The 24,709-nt window shown below is 44.2% G+C and overlaps 1 protein-coding gene across 1 annotated transcript in view; it reads right to left on the reverse strand.

The window, feature by feature from the left end:
• LOC138566649 (uncharacterized) overlaps positions 1–24,709 on the reverse strand; it is a 246,830-nt gene that overhangs the window by 105,733 nt on the left and 116,388 nt on the right. The window contains exon 3 of the mRNA XM_069644203.1: positions 12,206–12,944. Within this exon, the coding sequence (XP_069500304.1) occupies positions 12,206–12,944 (739 nt within the window). The remainder of the gene's footprint in view (positions 1–12,205; positions 12,945–24,709) is intronic.

Here is a 24,709-nt window from a genome sequence, read left to right on the forward strand (position 1 = left end):
TGTAGGCGTGAGGGCGGAGACATACAACAGGAAGTTTAGCTACATTTTCAAAATTTAGAATAGTGAACTCACCATTGCCACACCTGTTTTTCGAAATTATGGTGGTGCGCACTAGTTACACAGTAAGTCGAAATATATGACAAAAGATTTTTGAAACCAGAGTGCACAATTTTGAGATATTTGTAGTGAAATAGTTTTTTAGAGGGTTCAATTGAAAACCTAATGCAAAAAAACAATGTTGAAGCACGTTCTTTTTTAACATGACAACGTTCCACAAATGTGACAACATTTGGCATTTGCGGTGGGGAAGGCCAACTTGCTTTTTTTTCCAAATGTAGCAAACGTTCCTGGGTGAAGTAGAACTTTACAGAGAAAACGTGCTTCATATCTTCCTAAGCAAAGTTTCCCACAACCTTAACTATGTCTCAGCACCAGCCGACGCACCCCATGTAAAGCTCAGTGGGGGTGCACCCAGCATCTTCTGGCCCTTTGAGAAATCCACACGCCACCTCCTAAAGATGTTGACGGAGAGAGTGAAGAGGAGACATAGAGATACAGGAGAAAGAGAGATAGGGAGAGAGAAAGAGATTGAAGTAGAGATAGAAGAGGAGAAGACAGAGGGAGGAGAGGGAGAAAGAAAGAGAGAAAGGTGGAGACAGAGTGAAAAAGAAAGAGAGTAGAGAGAGAGTGCGAGGAGACATAGAAAAAGAGAGAGAAACAGAGTGAGATGGGAGAGAGAGAGGGGGAGAGAAGGAGAAAGAGAGAGCAAGAGAGAGCACGAGTGAAAGAGAGAGTAGGAGAGAGAAAGAGGGTTAGAGAGACAGAGAAGTGGAGAAGAAATAGCGAGAGAGAGAAAGAGAGAGAGGGAGGGAGGGACGACAGAGGGAAAGGAGAGAAAGGATTGAGAGGGGAGAGAGAGAGCAAGAAGAGGAGACATATACAGAGAGAATAAGAGAGAGAGGAGCAAGAGAGAGCACGAGAGAGAGAGAGAGAGAGAAAGAGAGTGGGAGAGAGAAAGGGGTAGAGCGAGAAGAGGAGCCATAGAGAAAGAAAAAGAGGAAATAGAGCGAGACGAGGACACATAGAAAGAGAGAGAAAAGGAAGGGGAAAGAGAGAGGAGAGAGAGCGAGAGCACAAGAGATAGAGGGAGAGAAAGAGGTTAAGGGAGAGATAGAAGAGGAGAAGACATACATAGAGAGAAAGAGAGAGGGAGAGGAGAAGAGCCATTATATAAAGAGAGAGAGAGAAAAAGAGGGAGAGAGAGAGAGGAGCGAGAAGGAGAAAGAGAGAGTGAGAGAGAGTGGGAGAGAGAAAGAGAGAGTGAGAGAGAGAAGAGGAAAAGACAGAGCGTGAGAGAGAGAGAAAGAGAGTGAGAGAGAGAGACGAGAGAGGGGAAGAAAGAGAAAGGAGGAGAGAGAGAAGAGGAGACATAGAACGAGAGAGAGAGGTGAGAGGGGAGAGAGATAGCGGGTGAGAGAAAGAGAGAGAAGAGGAGAAGACAGAAAGAGAGAGAGAAGAAGAGATAGGGAAAGAAAGAGAGAAAAGAAGCATAGAGAGAGAAAGAGAGAGAGAGGGGGGAGAGAGCGCGTGAAGAGGAGACATAGAGATAGAAAGAGAGAGAGAGGAGAGAAAGAAAGAGAGAGAAGAGGAGACCTAAAAAGAGAATGAGAAAGAGAGAGAAGTAGAGACAGAGAGAGAGATTGACAGTGGCAATGTGACAGAGTAAAATGGCATTTGTCTGCAAGAGGCCAGCGGTAGGACTGCTCAGTTTTAGGTTGTTATGCATTGTGAATCCTGCTCCCTCCGGCCCCAGATAACTGGGTCATCGCTAAGCTCTAACAACATACACTATAGAAACATCCCCCACAGACGACCAGTGCAGGCCCAGCCATTAACACATCAACACTAATCGTGTCACGATTGGCTCTCCTCTTTATCTCTACCACACACCCTCCGACATCAGCGGCTAGAATCTTGTGCTCTTTCCTTATGGAATGAGAAGAAGGAGCAGATAGAATAGGTAGAGTAGAGACAGAGATTTTGTCTGGGGTCCGTGAGAAGTGCAGGTTAGTAGAGATCAGGGGTGTTGCTAGGTCTGGAAAAGATCTGGGGCTACTTTAATGTCAGGACTGTCGGGAATCGGGGACGGCTAGCCTTTTGCTTGTAGCCCCTGAGCTTCTATCTGGGGCTACAACCAAAATACCCTGGGCTATAGCCCCCCCTAGCCGCTGCCTTTGGATAACATACTACGAAGCGCTCTCAACAAACTCGAAAAGTGCCCTAGAAAGGCGATCGCCACGCAGGAACCAAGAACTTCCCACCTGAACCCATCACCCCAACAGGTTTCGCATCTGCCTCTCCCAATGAAATATGCAATACAAACATGCACGCGGCACCAAAGTTCTGGGAAGTTTTGTGAAAGCCTGTGCGATAGGGAAACGTTACGGGGGAAACGTCACACGTTGCATTTCCCATGAAAGCTCCTACAGGGAATGTTTGCTGTCACCGACTTACACCAAGCCTGTAGGAGAAGCTGGCTCACTGTGTGTGTGCGTATGAGAAACGAACGATGATGTCCTTGAGTCAACTATTCATCTCCTTTCAGAAAACGTGCCTTCCGGTTCCTCTTTCGCTCTCACTATACGAGCCATGTCAATCATGGATATGGCAAGGGTGGGTGCGCTGGTATTCAGGGACCACTCCGCTAGAGGTGCCATGGCTCTTATGGCCTTTTAGGTGAGAGCCAGACAGGAGGACTTTCTCAGGGCCACTGACTGGTCCAAGGGACAAGCTTTGGTACACCTTCTATTGTAAACAAGTTTCAAGTGTGGCTTGTGTTAGTCTGGCAGGGCTTTGAACATACACAATAGAAAGGCTAGTTTAGTTTTATATATATAAAGGTTCAAAGCCCGGCCAGAGAAACACAAGCCACACATGAAACGTGTTTACAATAGAAGGTGTACCAAAGCATGTCCCTTGGACCAATCAGTGGCCCTGAGAATGTCCCAAGGCCCTAAAAGCCATGGCACCTCTAGCTGAGTGGCTACATTTTGAACATTTAGAAAAGTGTATAACTCAACATTGCCTCACCTATTTTTCGTAATTATGGTGGTGCGCTAGTTACAGAGTAAGTCGAGATATATGACAAAAAGAGCTTTGAAATCAAAGCAGACAATTTTGAGATATTTGTAGTGAAATAGTTCTTTTTACAGGGTTCTATGGAAAACCTAATGCAAAAAAACGATTTTGAAGCACATTGTTTTTCAACATGAAAATGTTCAACAAATGTGGCAAAATTTGGCATTTACGCTGGGGTAGGCCAATGTGCTTTTTTACCAAATTTAGCGAACTTTCATGGCTGACCTAGAACGTTACAGAGGAAACGAGTTTCATATCTTTCTAAGCAAAGTGTCCCACAACCTTAACTCTGTCTCAACACCTGCCAAAACACCCCCTGTAAAGCTCAGTGGTGGAGGTGCACCCAGCATCTTCTGGCCCTTTGAGACATCCACACGCCACCTTCTAAAGAGGTCGAGGGGGCTCATTCCGAGAGGGCTATATTCTTTTTATACAAAGTTTGGTGAGGATTCGTCCGCGGGGGAGGAGGGAGGTGTCAAAGTTAAAAGCCACCCAAAAAGTGCTCTTCCTATGAGTTGAGCAACTGAACCATAACTACAGGGCCACTACTGCAGGCCCTGTAATATGTATATACAGAGAAGAACAATGCTCTTTTGATCACAAAAGAACATACAATAGACAATAAATCAGATTTGATGTGAAGCAGTGAGCTACTTACAATGGGGTGAGTTTGAATGACATTCTGGTCAGGTGGCGGGGAGTAAATGGAACAGTCGCCGGGGACAATACATGGGTGGGCATACATACAATGAGTTGAGATTGTATTAGAGGTGCAGAGAGCGAGTATTTTCTCGCCCGATAATTCCCCCTGTTCTCTATTTTAGGGGCTGCCACAGATAGTTACTCTGGCCAGCAATTCTTTTGATGAGTCTTTGGTGTGGGCATGGATGTATGTGAATTGGAGTCAAAGTAGGGCTGGGAGTTTATTTTGTGAAATTGTACTGTCTTACTGCCTTTGCGTAATAAAGCAAAAGTGAGATGTATACATCTTGCCTCAGTCTCTATAATGGAATCCAGGCTGTCATAAAAATAGGAGCAATCAATACTGTTATTTTAAAAATAATTATTAGGATATCTTATATTCATCCAGTTGTTAATGCCAGGACCTATTTCACTAGCGTAAGCTTTCCTCTAAAAGCATTTATATACTGGAGAGGGACACAGATGGATGGAAGAGGTTTATGATGTTACAGGAAAATAAAATGTTGAGCAAGACAGAGTACCTCTGCAAAAAACATCAACAAACTTCAAGAACAATGCCCTTAGGTCTGCCTTGAGTATTCCCAAAAGGGAACACATCTCACAGGCCAGGAAGAAAATGCACACTGGCTGCCGGTAAAAGAACGCATACTCTTCAAAACGTTGGCCCTAACACACAGGTGCCTGTCCTCTGATGCCCCACCCTACCTATCAGAAAGAATCGCCTGCAACCCATCTAACAGACCCATCAGATCTCACCTGACCAACCAGATCTATGTACCAGCCTTCAAGAGAACCAAAGCTGGAGGATCCAGTTTTCAACACCTGGCAACCAAAAATTGGAATGCACTGCCCACAGCCCTAAGAAATGAGAGATCCTACACTGTATTCCGCAAAATGCTTAAAACCACACTATTCTGTTAATTCTCAACCAATATGTGTAACTACGTCTGTTCAACTGTAACCTCATGAACAGTAGCACTGCTTCCCCTGCTCATTGTTTATCCCTTTCCTCAAGTTGAGTTCTTTGTAACAGCACCACGATGCCTCAGGGCCGATGCTGCTCTTTATAAATGCAAATAAATAAAATAGAATGAATAAAAATGTAGAACAAACAGAAAGGAACAATAACAAAACAAAAAAACGCAAAAATTAAAATTGACAGATTGTAAAAAGCGGGGTAAGGGGCAAGGTGAGTAATTAAAGGAATGAGTCGAAATGCTTTTTGTCCAGTGTTGCCATTTTGTCAAAACAACCCCTCTTCCTATAATCAATAATAATGCTGTACAATGAGTTGGCAGCTATTTCAGTTCCTTGTGATCGACCCACATGATACAATGAAAACACATATGCGTTTCAACTCTGGAAGTCGGAGCGTTTTCTACAGCTGCTGCATCACTCGTGGACTTGCCCTGCTCTCGGACGGAGGACGTCTTTCCATGTAACACCCGACCTGCCTGATTCAAGGAACAGCAACAAAGGACTGTTACGCCCTCGACCACGCCCCCCGCCAAGTCTGCTTTGCTTGGCCCTTATTAGTCCATGTCATAGCGCACCCGCGCGCGCACTCGGCAAGTACTATAAGTACTGTTTGCTGTGCCGATCCTCTGTGCGTTTCAACTCTGGAAGTCGGAGCGTTTTCTACAGCTGCTGCATCACTCGTGGACTTGCCCTGCTCTCGGACAGAGGACGTCTTTCCATGTAACACCCGACCTGCCTGATTCAAGGAACAGCAACAAAGGTGACTGTGCGTGAAGCTCGTTGTGAAGCTCGTTGTGCACTTCTAATCAGCCCCCACGTTGTGTACTTTGTGTTGGTGTGTCACTTCTAACCACCGTGGCTGGCCCCTAATATAGCTCTCCGTTTTCTTTCTCCTCTTTTTTCCTTAAAGGACTGTTACGCCCTCGACCACGCCCCCCGCCAAGTCTGCTTTGCTTGGCCCTTATTAGTCCATGTCATAGCGCACCCGCGCGCGCACTCGGCAAGTACTATAAGTACTGTTTGCTGTGCCGATCCTCTGTGCGTTTCAACTCTGGAAGTCGGAGCGTTTTCTACAGCTGCTGCATCACTCGTGGACTTGCCCTGCTCTCGGACGGAGGACGTCTTTCCATGTAACACCCGACCTGCCTGATTCAAGGAACAGCAACAAAGGTGACTGTGCGTGAAGCTCGTTGTGAAGCTCGTTGTGCACGTTGTGCACTTTTATCCAGCACTCACGTTGTGCACTTCTAATCAGCCCCCACGTTTTGTACTTTGTGTTGGTGTGTCACTTCTAACCACCGTGGCTGGCCCCTGATATAGCTCTCCGTTTTCTTTCTCCTCTTTTTTCCTTAAAGGATTGTTACGCCCTCGACCACGCCCCCGCCAAGTCTGCTTTGCTTGGCCCTTATTAGTCCATGTCATAGCGCACCCCCGCGCGCACTCGGCAAGTACTATAAGTACTGTTTGCTGTTCGCGGGTTGCGAGGTCCTGGTCAAAGGTATAATTATTTTTTTTTTTCCTTTTCTTCATTACTTTTCTATTTATTTATATATTTTTCGTTTTCACCCTTTTATTGTGTGGCCAATTGCATGATTCCCTACACATTAACCACTAGCATGCCGCCCATATCAGAGACCAGGACAAAATTGATGGAAATTGGGCGTGCAAGTGCTACGAAAAAAAATTCTTCTCCAACCACGACTCACAAGCCTATTACCATATGTGAGACGTGCTACAACTCAACGTTCACACTCAGTCTCTGATAATATGCATCTATGCCCAACTGAGTGGCTCATGTCTGAGATAGAGGGTCAGTCTGGCCCCCAGCCTCCAATAATTCAACCTGTTCTTATGGGGCCCAACACCCGAGATCAACCCTCTAGCCCCAGTACTCCTGACCCCATGCTCATAACTGCTATTGATATGCCACCTCGAGAAACCAGCTCATGTAATGCCCCCACTGATAACACAATAATAGCAGCCTGTGTTGCAGGCGATTTACGAACAACTCCAGCTCTCTTTCCGGGGGACACTATGCCCCAACCTGTTCAATGCTCAGTTCTGGCCCAACACAAACTGAGACAAGCATACACTCATATGACTGTGATTGGGGAATTAGAGGAGGAGGATATTGACTTTATGAACCTCTCCAATCGGACTGAGGAGCGCTCTGAAGAAGTTTTTTATGTGTGTTCAAATACCGGTGACTTAATTCAGCTAGAACGAGATATTAATAACCATTTTGGTGCAAATGGTGAGAACCCATCACCTGTGTTGCCTCATGATAACACGGCAATGGTTGAATCGACGGGCTCGCCTGTTACACACCCGTCTCGTCCCCCTGAATTAACAGAGGAAGCTGATTCCTATATAGCACCCACTCCGAGACAACCACGCTTTGATCAGGTTCCCTGAGTCTCTGATTTCTTTCTCAACCCTAATCTCAGAGAGAGATACTCTTTTCCAGAGGCTCCGGCCCTAAACAATACGTTGTCAGCAATGAATACAGCCCTGTTAGCTATCGCAAAACTGTACGAAAGTTTGGATGCAAAAGTTTCTAAACAGACTTCCTGTCTTAAACAGTTACTCTCCCTGTACTCAAAAATCGCACCACAAACCAATCTATTAAGTCAGAATCAAGAGCTCTTTAGCTCAAAAGTCACCTATGCAGCCTACACGCAGACGCATGATAATAATCTGCCCTCACAAATAGAAGGGGCGCCAATCCAATCCAATTTGTCTACGAGGTCGACCACAGATTTATTTCCTACTATAATCGAAAAAGTCAATTCCCTTGACAGTACCACTAAGACAACGGCAGGTTCTGTCATGATACCATCAACTGGCTGTACAAATGCTCCCACGCCCGTGCTTGCCTCTATACCAGAGCCAAATGTCTATGCAGACGTTCATGCACCTGCCGTAAATTCAAAGACAAACCAATCCACCTGTCCACTACTGCAAAAGAATATGTTTGAGGTTTTTGGCATAACTGCTGCCAAACCCACTACATTACGGTCCATCAAAAGAAGGAAAGTTCAATTCGTCAAGCCCAAGACTCCTGCCAAAAAATCAACAGTGAGTAAAAAACGAAAAAATCAGGAGGATTTACCAATTGATCAGTCGACCGTTTCTATTTCTGATCTTGGCTTCTTGAACCCGGATGCGGCTCTTATAGCTGTGCCGGTTGTTCCGCATAAGCCATTGGACGATCTGGTGCAGATGGTCGAATGAAATAGCAAACAGCAAGACCCTCAGTTAAAAAGTCCTGATAGAATTCTCCCAATTTCCTTAATTGCTGCTGTCACAGCCCCAGTGGAGTCTGTGTCCCAATCGCCTGATCTCCAGAGTGCTCCTATGTCGAAGGAGATTCAGTTGCAAGTACAGAAATCCATTGACTTATACTTGAAATCCCTGCCAAAACAAAAGTCCTCCCAGTTTTTAACTCGGGAGTCCTGCGACGCCGTACCCTTTATATCTGTGGATGATCAGACCAAGATCCACCCCTTACAATTTGACATCAGACGGGCTCCACTGTCTAATGGCCAATCGGAACAGAGCCTAGATGCCCATAATGCCCTGCCAAGAGAAGAGAGCTTCCCGATAAACACGGAGGATCAAATCATAGCCTCAGTGGAGGCATACTTGAAGCGTAATGCCAGTCTTAACCCTCAGATAAACGTTTTACATCAGCCTCAAGCCTCTATTCCCACTCCTGTCCCTATTTTCAATCAAACTTCAGTTTCTCGACAGGAGCTACGAGATGAGATCAAAGCCTCTATTGAAGCTTATATTCATCAATCAAATAAGATGAATTCATCTGAACTGGCAGAAAAAGGGTTTCCTTCGCTTAAACCCCTCATACAGGGACCAAAGGCGATTGTTGCCATCGACCAAGACAGAAGAGCCCGTTCTCCAGCCAGACCATCAATGCTGTCGAGAGATCGACCGGCGCAGACCAAACTGAAACAAGACCTAACTCATCATCGTTTCATAATAAAATGTCGAGAAGCCCCATTTAAACCCTATGATCTGAATCGGTCGAGTATTCTTAATATCTGTGCAGAAATTCCAGCCCTCTCAGCTATCCTATCATTGGATATTGAACAGATCGAGTTTATAAATCATGCGGACCTGTCTGTTGCCCGCCTGTACATTCGATCTCTATTGGTAGCTGAGACTTTGTGGCAGGCCAGAATGGCATTATTTGACCTGGGGTTCATATTATCTCAAGAAACAATCCTGGTCCTACAACACTACAGGGCCACATGTCACGTATATTCACGTCATCCTCTAATGGCTCTTCGCAACAAGATGTGATGAATCGAACAAGACAAGCATAACTATGCCATGAAATGAAGCTTCTAACTTTAATCTCGTGGAATACACGAGGTCATAGCCATTTGAATTCTATACCAAGCAAGGATTTATGTGACAGTGATATTGTTGCCCTTCAGGAGACATGGCTTGTCCGGTCCCCGATTTGGGACTCGCATGCTATCCATTTCACCCCCGCAGAAAAAGGCGCCCACGGCAGACCTAAAGGAGGGCTCATATTAGCAGTAAAAAAAACCTGTGGACTAGAGGCAACCATGTGCAAGGTTCCTTCCGGCTCATTCCAGGTAGTAAAGCTATCTAATACTCGCCACAGAATAGCAATTGTTAATATCTATTGGTGTAGTAACACATTAACCTCTGAAGAATTTTTCCAGCAACTTATAGAAATTTTAGATGGATTGTCAACCGGAAATGCCTTAACACATATTATTATACTGGGCGATCTCAATCTACATCTTATCTCAAAAGGGCTCTTGCCCTTATCGGAAGATGAAATTAAATGGTCATCTATTATGGCCGAACGCAACTTCTTGAGGTTAAATGGAAATGTGAGGGGTGACTGCCCCGCCCAGCCAACCTGGCAAAGAGGTGCCCAATATGCTATAATTGATTACATCTATATTAATGCTAAAAATTTTAACTCAGTTCAAAAGTTTGAAGTTCTTAACACACATTTAAGTGATCATCATAAACTTAAACTGTCATCACAGATTGGCCATGCACAAACAACACAATGGCTTAACACATATGTAAGTGGGGCTGTCGTGAATAATGGGAGAAATAGATTGTCTTGGGACAAAGAAAAACTGAGAACTCTTAATTGCCACCTTGAGACCATGTACCGGAGTAATCTTGTAGTTAAAGATTACACAGCTGCCATGCAGATATTTACTCGAATTATTCCAAGCCATGGGCAGCATGAACAGCGGCACACTCATGCCCATGATTTGGAAATACGTTATCGTAAATCTGATCTAAGACGAGAAATCCGACATTTGCGGAACTTACAAAAAATAAATATGGCTGAAGAAATAAGAACAGCCAAATGAAAGTATAAAAAATGGCTCCAAGTAAAAAGAGCCAAGTTGTACGAACTGGAGGGGAAAACAATGCTCAAACAATTAATTACAAAATCTACAGCCGGCATCTGGGCCCTACTCAATCGTACATCTGACATTTCCCTACATGCAGCCCAAATAAACTCAATCTCATCCGAGACATGGCAGTCGTACTTTCAGAAACTGTATCTTTCTCCCTTTCCTGACATCCAACTAAATCTCTGTTTGTCAGTGGCAACAAAAGAACTCACCTTTGATATTGACGACATCAAATCATGCATCTTGAAATTGAGCTCGTCCTGGGCAATAGGCCCAGATGGGCTGCATAACACTATGTTAAAAAAGCACATTGACGAATGGGCAGGTATCCTTCATCGTATTTTCAATCATGTGTCGAATTCTGGTGTCATTCCTGAAACCTCCGACATTCACCAAAATTTCAACAAAGTAATATCTGATTCTCCTGGACTCATGGGAGTTCAGATTCAATGGCTACTCTATGCTGATGATATGGTCCTAATGTCACATACCCCCAAAGGCTTACGTCAACTACTAGGTTCCCTTGACGTCTATACAAAATCAAATGGCATAACAATTAACATTGCTAAGACAAATGTCGTCCAATTTGGCACCAAGAGGCAAAGCATATCTCAGCTATATTGGCCCCTTCAAAAAAGTAAGATCATTGTTACTAATGACTATGTGTATTTAGGTATGGTCATTTCCAATCTGTGTGCCCCTGATCAGTATAACAAAAAAGGGCTTCATAAACTGCAAATGTGCATCTCACAAGCCAAAGTCATTAAGGCGAGATACTGTAAATTCTCTCTTTTACAGATCCTCACGTACTTCAAACAAAAAGTGGTTCCAGTCATTTTATATGGCGCCGAGACCCGCTGCATTATGACATACACCTACTGGGCCATCAGGGAGGGCCGGTTTTGGAGGCAAATTTTACAGTTACCAACCTCACAACCATTGCCACTTGTAAGATATGAGTTGGGGTTAATCTCACTATATGCAATCTATAAGTGGAATTTATGTGCCTTATACCGCAAATGCCTCTTAAATCAAGCCACAACAGGGATTACCAATATCATATCCATCTACCTACTAAGATCTATGGACACCTTTCCGAAAGCATGGCGGCAAAAAATCCAATCTATTCTAGAAAAAGCACAGATAGATCCAACCTTATTACTAGAGAATCCAGACAAAGCGAAATCAAAAATCTGGGAGGCCGACTGGATTCACACACGTCTAGCCTGTACTAACTATAAAAACTTTGAGGTTTTTCCATTTGAACTTAAATGTTATAATACAGTGGCTGACTACCTGGTGAGGTCTCCTAACTCAAGTCACCGTAATGGTTTCTTGAGATTTAGGCTAAATTTATGGTTGACCAACGAAGTGTTGAATCGCAGGGACAATGTCAACAGCAATTTGCCCTGCCGATTTTGTGAACAACACCCGGAAACGCTTCAGCATCTATGCACTGAATGTGATAGACTAGTATCAACTCGCTGTACTCATTTTAAACCCCTATTTTTGGCCCAAGAGATCCTGACCCCAAAACACTTATGGGTCCCATTACTCCACACCAACAGAAAGGCCGTCAGATATGCTGTGGTAAATTACCTGTATCAGCTCAAAATACCAATGTATGCAAAGCCAAAAGTTCATGGCAATGTTTAAGCACATTGTATAATATTCCTGATCTCTTTTTTTATTTTTTCCTGTATATATACTGTATTTATGTAAATTGTTGTGAATTTGTACATACATGATTTATCACTTGCTTTTAAAGTTGAAAGGTCTCGATTGATCGCGACCAAATCAACTATTAATAAAAAAAAACAAAAAAAAAACATATGAATCCCTTGGATCTTGGGCCACCTGAAAACCATGGCTGACCTTCACTAACAAAAAGCATTAAACATTGGACAAGTGCCGACATAAAACCCATTAAGCAGTATTCAACAAGTACTTACTTTCACCTGGTGAGCGCAGCTCTTTCGGGGATCCGGTGTGCTCCCCATTCACAAGTGCTGTTGGGGTTTGTGCGCCAAGTGTGATGGGGGTCAGCTCAGAATTAAACATGTCTTCCCTCTTCCCAGAGTTGCTGTGTTGCCCATTCAGAGGTGGTCCCAGAGACTTGTCACTTGGGTTACTGCCCCCCTTCGGAGTGTCAGTGATTTCTCCAATCGCTGCCGATGTTATGGCCGTGTTACTCAATATAATGGTTTCCCGCAGAGGATAGTGGCTTGGTTCATCCTTCGGAGATCTTGCTTTCTCTGCATCGAAAGGAGAAGTCGTGGTCTGGTTGCTCGATCTGACTGAAGATGGCTTAGAAGTTTCCTCCTTCTCGAATACCGACTGCAGTTGCTTAAGAAGGTTGGAGTGGCCCCGTTCTAGAGTTGATGGTGGGGTCTTTCTACCCACCGTTGTTGAAGCAGCCTGAGAGATATGCTCCTTCTCGAACATCAACTGCAACTGCTTTATCGAGCTGACGGAATGTCTATTGGCCACTGAAGTTGGGCTGGTTGGGCTGGTTGGACTCAACGGCTGTGCCAAGAGCTCAGTCTTGCTTGGTGACTGCTTCGGAGGACTGTCGCCGTCCTCGCGTGCAGGTGATGCTGGGGTCTCCGCCATCGGGTGCAGAGGGATAATAAGAACCTCTGGCTTATATTGGGGGTCTCGTTCATGCTTCGGCGACGATGGGGAAGGAACCTGAGAGAGAAGCAACAGCTCCATGAATGAGATGGATGAACTAGCGACATCAATAAGGTTCTTTATGCATTGTGGTCATATAAATCACTGGTCATTAATAGTGGCTAGACGGCCAATTAGCCAACAGGTGACTTCCTGACTGGCTTGTGCATGTGACACTCTTTGGAACCCTCCTTTACATGGCAGGCAAGGCCTTTTCTAAGACAATAGAGCAGATATTCGGGTTAAAATGTATTTGACATTTTTACATACGTCCATTGCGAATTTATAGAGATAGCCATATAAACATTTACAGAGGAATAGAGGGTCTCCTCATCATCACCCATGGTTTCTATTGAAGGAGAAGTCTTTCGCCAATATTGAAAAATCAGTGGAGGCACCCTGTGGGTGGTACACACGTGGTGCATAGCTGGCACACATCAGTCTGTGCCCAATGACTAATCCCCTAAGGGTTATCCGGGCATCTAGCCGGAATTTATTTTGGGGATAAATGCCCCCCTGGCAAAACAGGAAAACAGGAAAACAAAAAAAGCAGATGTGAAGTGTGGTTAGGGTTAAATAGTGAGATAGGGGGCACAACACATTCGTTGATTTCTTTTGATTATTAATATTACCCTAAGAATATTGGGAAACATGGTTTTAGATTGATCTTAGTACAATATTATGGGATGGAGGGAGGGCTCTCATCAGAAGCAATTCCTGAGCGGTAAATTAGAATTTTTAGTGCAAACCGGGCAAGCAAATATGGCCATATTTGGATAGCATTGAAAGAGATTCGGAAGGCATTTGGAGGTTTTGCCCAAAGACTTCTTCTGGAAATGTAATAGGATAATGTTAGAAGAGTAAAGGTCAACACAGCACCCACTTCAAATTCATCTTTTCTTGGATTTGGGATCCACCCCCGAGTGATATGTCAGGAAACGGTACAGCTAGAAGCATTTTGGAACATCAACATAGGTGGGAAATGTTTAGGTTGTGTCAGTAAAACCTTTACACAAGAGTTGTTCAGTCTCCCCAAGGAATGTCTAGGACATTTGTGGCAAATCGTAACAGTAGAGAATATTTTACTTGCACTATTAGGAACACTTGTATTGGATTTAAAGGCACATGTATGGGTGTTTTGGGGGTAAACCCCAATGATTTTTTAAATAATAGCTGTGAGCATTCGCCTCATTACTTAATCAATAGAAAGTGAATGTCGTTTTAGTGTGTTGGGGGCTCTAACCCAAGAAGCTGTTTATGAAATGAGTGCCAAATGTCACATTTTAAAAGCACCTTTTCACAGTAATATTTAGCACAAGGATTGGGGTACTGGGGTACGTCTTTCAGATGGTGGTGTGGAGAAAGTTGGGTCAGGTGCTTATGGGGATCATGTGACCACTGTTGCCTGCCTGCTCGGGACTCCTCCCCCACTACAGGGATTTTTGTAGGTTTATAATATGGAGCCCAAGAGTCTTAATATAGGTGCAGCAGGGCACAATATTCTAAGGCCAGTGGAACATGGTACGTCTAGCTCCGCCCCGCCCCCCCTCTCATCTGTGCACAATAGCATGCATCATGCACGCAAATGGCAGGAAATGATGTAAACGATACCTAGGGCCGGCCAACCGGTTCCCCATGTGGCTGCAGCAAGCTGAGGACATGATGAGGCAAGTACTGACATGGGGTGTGTGTGTGCGTGCGTGCATGTGTGTGTGTGTGCGTATGCATGCATCCATTCAAGAGGTTGTGAGTGTACATCTCTATATGCCGTGTGTATGAGTATGCAACGTGTGTGTGTGTATGTGTGTGTGTGTGTGTGTGTGTGTGTGTGTGTCTGTAATGTGCATGTGGACATGTTGGCGGCTGAGATGCGAGGGCTGTTATTACTACAGGGGGTGCAAGGAGAAACGGGGTGAAGAGGCATGAAAATTGAACCTTGGCAGCCAGCATGGTTATGTCTTCTTACTGTGGTGGTTAGCATTTGTACATTTAATAGACAAAACCAACTTTAAGTGTGCCCAGTGGCGCCCCCAGACATTTTTCATAGGGGTGGCCGCACTGTAAATCTAGGGGTGGCACACCAAAACAAACACACATAACTGAATGGGCTGCTGGGGGGGGCTTCATTTTTGTAAGAGTGGCCATGGCCCCCCTTGGCCACTCTTTGGTGGCGCCCCTGCGTGTGCCCTAGGTGCGGCGACTCTATAGGCAAAGCCAATATGAGCATGCATTGGCACAGCCAGCACCAACATTTTGTTTTCTGTGCCATTACTGTATTATGGGCAAAGCCAGCCGGAGTTCATCCTTAGGTGGGGTCGCTGCCATATATTGACACAGCCATCCTGGGCATGTTTTGTTACACCATCAGTATTACTGAATTATGAACAAAGCCAACATTAGAGTGTTCTTAGGTGTGGATACTGCAGTGGCATATATTGGTACAGCCAGTATGGACATGTTTCCTTTCTGTGGTATTAGTGCATTATGGCGATGACATTTCAGAGTGTGTCTTTGAGTGAGAATGTATGTCACTTTGAACAAGAAGGTTTATAATCCTGTGTTGATGATCTACATCTGACCACATACTGAATAACATTGCATTAACTGCTCTGAGGAGACATATTAAACATGTAAAATGACATGACATCAATATGTGCAGAAGAGATTGGCGAGAACTGTAAATACAATTCAATCTTTAAATGATCTTCTTGAAGTTTATTTACTAACAGTACACAGGGCAGGCAAGTCTGTTTTAAACATTGCATCTGATAGAGAGAAGCACAGAATTAGAGTACATTAATCCCTCCTTAACAAAATGACAAACATCAGATATAAAATTGGTATCATTAAAATTCATAAATACGTGTATAGCACTCGTGATATCCCTAATAACAAAATTTAAAAAATGATTTTTAAAACACATTCTTCTCAAGCCAATCAAAATATTTGCTTAGCTTTGCTGGCTGGGCTGGTAAAACTACTGGAAGCACAGAGCATGGTGCTGTGGGATATTACCCATGCATCCAAGCCCTACCATAAAACTGTGCGTTACTGGCATTGAAAACATCATGATGGCCAGAACTCCCCAGAGAGTGCACAGGGAAAACATGAAGAATAGGCTGCCACCCATTTATGCCTAGGTTGTGAGCACAGGAGGGCACTGCCTAAAACCACCATTGGGCTACACACACAGTAGCCTGAAACCATTGGGAATGGCAATGCTGATTGCCAAAAGCAACCCAGAACCTTGGGGAATTCATTTTCTTAATGTCAAAAATGGATGCAGTACCGGTGCTCACCACTATCAGAAAGCCGGCGTTTTAAAACCACCAGACTTTTGTGTAAAACTGAACAAATGAACCGAAACCGGCCAAGGAAAGACTTGCAAAGAGGTGGATACAATGTAAAACTATATTCTGAAATGACTTGAAGGTAGATTACTTATTTAATGTATATATAAAAAATAGCTGCATGTAAGTTGGATTTGAATGTAGAAAACTGGGAACTAAAGTGACATTTATCAGAATTCTGCCTGACAACTACCCCCGACAGGAGAAACCTGCTCAGCCCCTCTTCCCAGGCCTGGCTGCATCCTGTTGCCCCATCAAAAGGAGATCACACCTCTCTGATTGAATTAAGGGAGGATGAACAATGCCTTGTCCTGGACTCAGACAAATGTTATATTGGGGGGGCCGTAAAGTGGCTTCCTCTTGGGAGAAACTGGCAGGGGCAGTGCCTGTGAGAGCCAGCTGAGCTTGGGGGAACTGGATAAACCAGTTATTCCACCATGTGATGTGGGAAGCCACACCCCTTTTTGACCAGGGCATAATTTTAAAAAGATGGATAATTCATAGTGCGGACTGGTCAAAATTATATAAATAATATCATTATTCTTGGGATTTTTCTGTGCACGTTTTAAGAGGCGTTAGGACCCTGTGGTGTATTCTGGGGGGTTGCTAGCAGAAAATAGGGTCTTACTCCAAATGTCTGCATGTTAATAATCTGACACTTCATCAATTAATGTCCATACTCCTTGCGCACATTTGTGTAATTTTTGGTAAATGTCCGATATTGGTAAACCAGTCAAAAAGCGCAAAATGTTGTCATTTTTTAATGCAAGCCCTCAGGAAGATCAGAGGCGGACAAGCATGGACCATAAGGAATATATAATGTGTACATGTAATTTCAACAAATTGTGTATCTGGGAAATATGTATTTGAATCAAATATAGATTTGTGGGCAGGGGAGGATCCTCTGACCCATAAACAGACCTCATCATGATGACAATCCATTTCCTTCCCCCAATCATGGGAGAGGGGAGAATTGGGCCAATGACAAGTAGAGAGGGGCAGGCTTATCTAGGCCCAGGCACACACCCATTTTCAAAACACATAAAAAGGAACATTGAAACCCAGGTAGAGAGATTCACTTTCCACTTTCTTGTGGGACGCTTTGCCGGGAGACTCCAGACTTCAAATCCATCCACCTCCAGAGACCAGGGATCCAGAGAGACCAGAGATCCAGAGAGACCAGAGATCCAGAGAGACCAGAACTGTGCAGTGCTGTGAGCAGAACCGGTGCTTGACAGACCCAGAGAGCAGAGCTGACCCAGATAGCCGGGACTTCAGAACTACCCGCCGGAAGTCCCGTCCAACCTGACCAGACCTTGACGGCATATTTCAAAAATATAGTGTGAGTACTCACTGTGCCAAAACCAATCTCTTAGTTTAAAATAATCTAATCCAAACTATTTTAGCCTATTAGAACTGCCTCCTAGAATCGTGTCATTCTGTCATGTTTAAAACTGAGAACTGTCATCTGTCATTCTGAGCTGTAAAATTTCAAATCCGAAAAACGACTTTCACAAAATCGTCCGTATCTCCGGAACGAGATTTAACTTTCATCTGAAAGCTTAGAATCTAAGTTTTCCATCAAGCCTAGAACCGACTTCCTACGCCTTTATACTTTTACCGCAATCGCGATTTACGCACTGGCAAAATTTACCGCGATTTGCGATTTGGCCTGATTTCGTCATCTGTAAAAAGATAGCCGCTTTTGCCTGAACTGCTAAAATTCGTTTGCAACCTAATAACCATCCCTGAACCATTGTTAGGGCTGACCTTAACTGATTTAAAGTGTCTACCACTCACCCTGAACCTCCTATAGGGAATTAAAAGCAATTTTAGCATTTTTCACTTCCTTGCCACCACATTACAAAGCACTCTTGCCCGTGTTTTAAAAAGCATACCGGTTGTCTAAGCTTGCTGGGGGGGGGGAACTGAATTCCGTATTGTATTTGATTGTATTCCTGGAGGCTGTGTGTGTTACTTCCATCTCCTTGCATTGCATATAGAGGGGGGTGAATTGCCACCAGGGAAAAAGTGAACATATTGGGCCTCATTCCGAGTACGGCGCTAACCAATGGCGCTATTAACGCCTTGGTAGACGCCGTACCCGGACCGGCAGCGCCTTGGTGGGTGGTGGAATCACCGCCCCATTCCAAGGTTGGCGGGGCGGTAATTCCCCATTCACCAAGGCTCTTCCCCATTCCCGAATGAGCCCCCATAGGGCTTAATGGGAATGGGGAAGATGCAAATAACGGTGACCGTTCATTACGGTCACCGTTATTGGCTTGGAGGCCCCTTTGCGCCCTCGACTTTAACACCTGCTCAAAGCAGGCGTTAAGGGCGAGGGCGCAGAGGGAACTCGGAGTATGGCGGTAAGGGATTACCGCCACCGGTCTCGTTACCGGTGGCCGCTATCCCTTACCGCCATACTCGGAATGAGGCCCATTATCTCTTGTAAAACCATATCAGTTTATTTTCTGTGCTGCATTTATTCCACCTTGCATTTCCTTTCTCATCCTCTATACTACTTCTAAGTAACCAAATCAGTTTACCAGTAGAACATTATCCATTGTTGATCACTGTCATATTTTAAGTGTGATATCCAATATTAATTTATTATAAAAGTGTGATAGATATATATTGTTATTTTTCTCAAATAAACCTTTTAAATTCGCAAAACAGACCTACTTCTTGGCTCAGTGGAGTCAGGGGGATTCTAAGAGAGGGTTGTTATATAAGGGTTGTCATCCAGAGTACATGAACTGGACCTAAAAATATATCAATAAGGGTTTCCCTCAGCATCCCAGACTAGGCATTGACTTAGCTGTAGTGATGAAGTGAAGCCGCTTAACAGTGCGCGCGTGGATGCGGGCAATACAGGACCCAGTCTGGCATGACACTAGTGTGCCCGCTGCAGCCACCCACTGTGCGGACGGGCGGGGGGGTCTTAAATACCTATATTGGCGACCAAAGGTCATGTGGCTGCTTCAGATGAACGAGTGGCCCAATCAGCAGAGCCCTTGTCATCAGACTGCGGCGGATGATTGAACAAGAGGATGTCCAATACAATTCAGTTCAAATGCAACTTAGCAGAGGCACAGCGAATAAGTAAAGGTCTGAAAAGAAGAAAAGTGTCAAACTAAGGTAAAACAGGTTGCAAGTAACCCTGCCACAGCAAAGTATGAAATAAAGAAAACAAATACATATAAAGCAGTGAAGATTGAATAATTTCACAATTAAAATCTATGGTCTAAAAGCAATAAGTCCCTAATGTAAATTGTCTCGCTGCAAACAGCTGTGACGTCAATACTACTTCCGGGTCTGAGTATGAGACAGCGAGCTGAGGATAAAAGTATTCAGCCGGTATCAGTGACACTGGCTCCAAACCTAATCACCCCACTGTTGAAAAAAGCAAATCTATCTAGGTCCATCACTTTCTACCAGCTATGTAGGTCTACAAAAACTTGCAGCTACTCAATTACAGGATTATATAGAGAAATCCAATGTGTGACCGTCCTGTCTGTCACCAATCTTGTTCAGTTTGTACATCAAATGACCGCATGACATCTTAGTGAAGGAAAAGGTGCTGTTCCAGAAATATGAGGATGACACCCAGATCATTTTGAAATTTACTGGAGGTCCATCGGAAAATAGGGAGCGGGTTCAGAGTCCAGAGACGTGTATGAGAAATAACGGTGTCTGCCTTAATCCAAAACCGAATTCTTGCTTTAATACTATGAGCACTTAAAGGTTAAGTATCAAAACAATATACTCCCACGTTCTGATTTTGTCTGTTTATAAAAATCGAGACAACAGAGACAGTCATTGGGGTTCTGCTGTATTCTCCTCTATCCATGGCAACCCAAACAAATGCAGTATGAACTTGTTCTCATATTATTTATTAACTCTACTACCCAGCGCGGAGCGCCGCGCAGAGTGTGTAGTTGAGTGTAGTGAGCTGTGGAGGTGAATCCCTGTTGCCAAGTGGAATGACTGAAAAACCAGACCTGTCTCCTGCAGGAACCTACTACCCAGTGTGGAGCACCGCGCGGCGTGTGAAGTTGAGTGTAGTCAGCTGTGGAGGTGAATCCCTGTTGCCAAGTGGACTGACTGAAAAACCAGACCTGTCTCCTGCAGGAACCTACTACCCAGTGTGGAGCACCGCGCAGCATGTGAAGTTGAGTGTAGTCAGCTGTGGAGGCGAATCCCTATTGCCGAGTGGACTGACTAACTAACCAGACTTGTTACCGGGAGGAACATTTGCCTGCTGGACTGTGCTTATAATATCCGCTCCCCGGCGGAGCGCCACTCGGATTGTGTAGCTGAGCGTAGTCATCTATGTAGGTAAATCGGCGTTGCAGAGTGGACTGACTGAAAATATAGACCGGTAGGGGCGTGGCATGGCTAGAGGCTAATGGATTTGTAGAACCCGTGTGCTCCATACCCCTCCCAGAGAACACAAAACTTTCGTAGTGTTTCCTGATTGACTGCAGCTTTGGTGGTAACAGGCTTTGCTTTCGAAGCCTGTGAGAAGAGACAGGGGAAGTACCAAAGTAGTTCGACCCTATATTGGCCTTAAATATCAATATTACTTTGGCGCTGTGTGAGACCTAGCAACCAAAGATGGCCACAGCCGCCAGACAATGCGCATGGATCGGAACCCCTGTTCGCTCCTGCGAGCCTGTCTCATAGGGACAACAGTGCGGAATACAGTGGCTGCAGCGGCATCAGATGGAGGGTGTGCCCACATCGCAGTGAAGCTTCCCCAGCAGCATGAGATTTGCCTCTTGGCCCCTATTGGACAGCAACTGGAGTTTGGAGGTGGCTTCAGGCAGACAAGACACACAGCAAGATTGAAGCAGAGCTCTGTTATATCTTAGATATCCCGACTTCCCAATCAGAGGCAGTTGGATAGCGGTGCTGACCTGTCATGTAGACAAGGGTTAAGTGTCGGGACTCATTTGCCAAGATAGTGGATAATGAGGGAGAGCTGGGTCGACCCGGAGTTGATGTGGATGGTCTCTGTGCGCTCCTTTGGTGAGTGGGCCTAGTTATAAAGTTTCATCAAGAGCCTGGAGAGTTGTGAGGGGCTGCTCCCTTGTGGGAATGCCGGCTGCAGTTTGCATGGGAATTTTCCAAACGCCTGCTTCTTTGCAGTGCTGGATTGATCTTTGGCTTTACCACTGGGACAAAGGTGAGAGCTTTGAGGTCTCTCTGGTTACATGGAATTTGAAGGAGGAAATACATATTGGCGACATAATTGATCAGTCGCTGTATTGCTTCTCTAAACTTTGCCACTGAGAGGGATACCTGGATCACTATCATGTCATCGAGAAAGTGAGCAACTGCAGTGAGGTCATACTCACTTCTGTTGGCATTGATTTACAACCTTAATCCGCCTGGATATTCAAGTTGCCTTTGAACTGGGAGTTATCATTTTCTAGACTATTCTGTTGAGCGACAAACAAAATCACTATGAAGGCTACCAAGTCCAAAGAAAAATCAACAACCATTAAAGACTTGTGCCAACCTTCCAAAGCTCATCAGGCATATATCAAACATTAGTTCCAGATTTGGATATGCTGCCGGCTACGAAGAGCGACATTGCGCAATTGTTCAATCTATTCCGAAGGAGATGGCAACTCCCCTCCAGGAATTGAAACGCTCTTTTCAAGAACTGGCTCATAATGTTCAACATGCAGATCACTGGCTAAGCGATCACTAAAGAATAGGGTTTTGAAGATGTATAAGACTACTATGGATGAAAAGTTAGAGGAAAGCAAGAATCGTCCGAGGAAGAATAAAATCCAGATCAGAGGGATCCCTCGGGAGATCTCAGACCGAGAATTGGAGATTTAGTTTCGGGACCTTTTTTTTCAGAACATAACAGGTATGGTCTTAGAAGTTGATCTCACACTAGACAGTACACAGGGTCTATTATGATTTTCAGCAGTGCCAGAAAATCTCCTTCCAGACATTTTGACAGGAGTCCAATTCTTTCAAACCATTAACAAAGTGGAACATACCATTCAGAGTGAATACATTGCTGCTCTTTCAAGATTAAGCACAGGGAACTATTCAGAAGCACTGCCAAATGAAACTGTTTACACAATGAGGTGTTCAATATAGATGAGGTTACCCGTTTCACATCCTGTTCAAATATGGCGGAGTTCAACATCAATTTTCATCCCTACCAGCAGCGTTGGAAGTCCTGAAATTTCCACACAATGATCTTCAGCTACCGGAAGGTTTTGATCAAAATGTCCCCAAAAGGATTGGTCTAGCATACGATCCAGGAAAAGCAGAGGTAGAGATTCCAGGAGGCCCTCCATGAACAGATGTGAAGAAGTGGGAACGCCGAGGGACTCGCTTGACTGTGCTTGTCTGAACTGGTCAGTATTCAAGGCAATGTTGGCTTGAGGTGCTTGTTTGGACACATTATGTATGCACAGTTGCTGCTACAATATGAAGTTGGCTATGTAACTTTCCACGAAGTTGCTATTTAGATTCCATTTCTGAGCAGGCAGGGCAACAGGAGCACCCACCCTAATGTAGTTTTTTTTGTGACCTAATGTATATCCCAAATGGGATAGTTTTATGTTATTTTCTATCCCCGATAGATACAACATAGCGCTATAAGAATGTCCTCAATGATCGTGGGAGGTATCTAAAAGTAGCCAGATAGCTACATTTGGACACGCTATAATATTGTTAGCGGGTTCAAAAAGAATGTTCTTCCTTGTGGGGGAGATATTGCCTTGTGGGCAGGCGTTTGTAATGTTTAGGGAAAATTGGTAGTCTTATCTGTTAAAACAGTTATTTACCATTTTAGCATTGGGATGTTATAGGGATTAAGGTCAGCAAGACCAGGTTTATCACGTGTAGGTGCAGGTAATTGTGATCATAAATGAGTCTTCCTTACTTTTCACAATAACATCAGGACAACTAGTCATTTAAGATTTATTTCACTTTTGGGGAACTGAAAAACTTTCTCTACATTTACCGTTTGCCTTTCTATTTCACAGCTGTATTTAAAAAAATGTTTTGGTTTTCAGACTTATTATCTTAAAGTTGAGGTTTTCAGTTATTCACTTCGAACAGCTAAGGGGGGTATTATGACAATTAATGATATGATTTATATATATAGGCATCTAGGGGAAGTGAGCTATGACCCCCTAGACTAGTGTAAGGAATTGTGGGAATCAAGAAGAGATGGAGAACCCCTTGAGTTTGTAAAATCCAGGGGAAGGAAGCCATACCCCTGACCTGGAAAATTACATATTCTGGAGAAGAGAATGGCGATTGTGATTTGCAAAGAAGCTGAGAAACTAAGGGCAAGGGGACTCCCTCCCGAGAATTGTGGAACCTTGTGGAACTTTGATAATTTATTTTTGCACCTATCAGAACTTTGTGTTGGAACATTGGAAACAGTTATAGATGGCAAGTTGAAAGACTATATCCATTTCACTTTATTTTGAGTTTAGCATGTAAGAGTCAGGTTAGGAGTTTCAACATAGGACAGAAAAATCTTTGTTTTTGGACATTCTGGTACTGAAATCCTTTTGTTTCAGCAAGGCAGGGAACCCTCTCGTAGCAACAGGGTGAGATAGGTCTTTTTCCGACCCTCCTTTTTTCTTTAATAAAGGTCTATAGCAACCATCACAATGCCCCTGTGTCAGAGTCTTACTACTGAATCATTCCATAAGGTGTCAGGTGTGAGATCCATCTCAGTTGATCCAAACTGGGGGGCCCTACAATTTGAGAAACTTAGTGAGCGAGCATCCAACCCATCAGTAGCCACTTAATAATAAATTGGCTTTAATGTAGCCAGTAGTGCAAGGCGGTGCTGCAACACGGTGATCAGCTATTAATTTCTACTGATCTAGTCCTATTGCTCCCACCAGGAACGTATGTAAGGTTGGCTTCTAAGTCTGGACTGCCTGGATGTTATGGCTCAGGAAATGGATCCTGACTTCAGGGGCAATGTGAAAATCCTGATACAGAATAACAATAAAAATACCAACGACATTAAGATGGGAGAGAAAGTAGCAATGGGGATTTTAGAGAAGGGCCTATTACCAAAACTGATAGAAGTTACCAAGATGGACAAGACAGAAAGGGGAGAGAAAGGATTTGAGTAGGCAGATAAAGACCTTCCAGTTCCACCAGAGGTCTTACAGTCAAACCCTAGTGACGAGGAAACTGAAATCATACCAGACTTAGCGTTAGTCCAACGCAACTACCCTATGTTAGCCAAAGCCTTCCTGCATGCCATCTTAGAGAAAGAGGGGAGAAAGAAGGAGGGTCCTTTCTTTTATCAGGCAAGGTTTGCTCTTCAGAGGAGATACCAGTTCAGAGCACATGCCTAAGTCTCAGATTGTGGTCCCCAAAAGTCAAAGAAGTATGGTCTTAGAAATCGCCCATTCTCACCTAACA

Source organism: Ambystoma mexicanum, chromosome 1p (assembly GCF_040938575.1).
Source record: "Ambystoma mexicanum isolate Mex_15411 chromosome 1p, UKY_AmexF1_1, whole genome shotgun sequence".
In the NCBI taxonomy this organism is placed as follows: Eukaryota; Metazoa; Chordata; class Amphibia; order Caudata; family Ambystomatidae; genus Ambystoma; species Ambystoma mexicanum.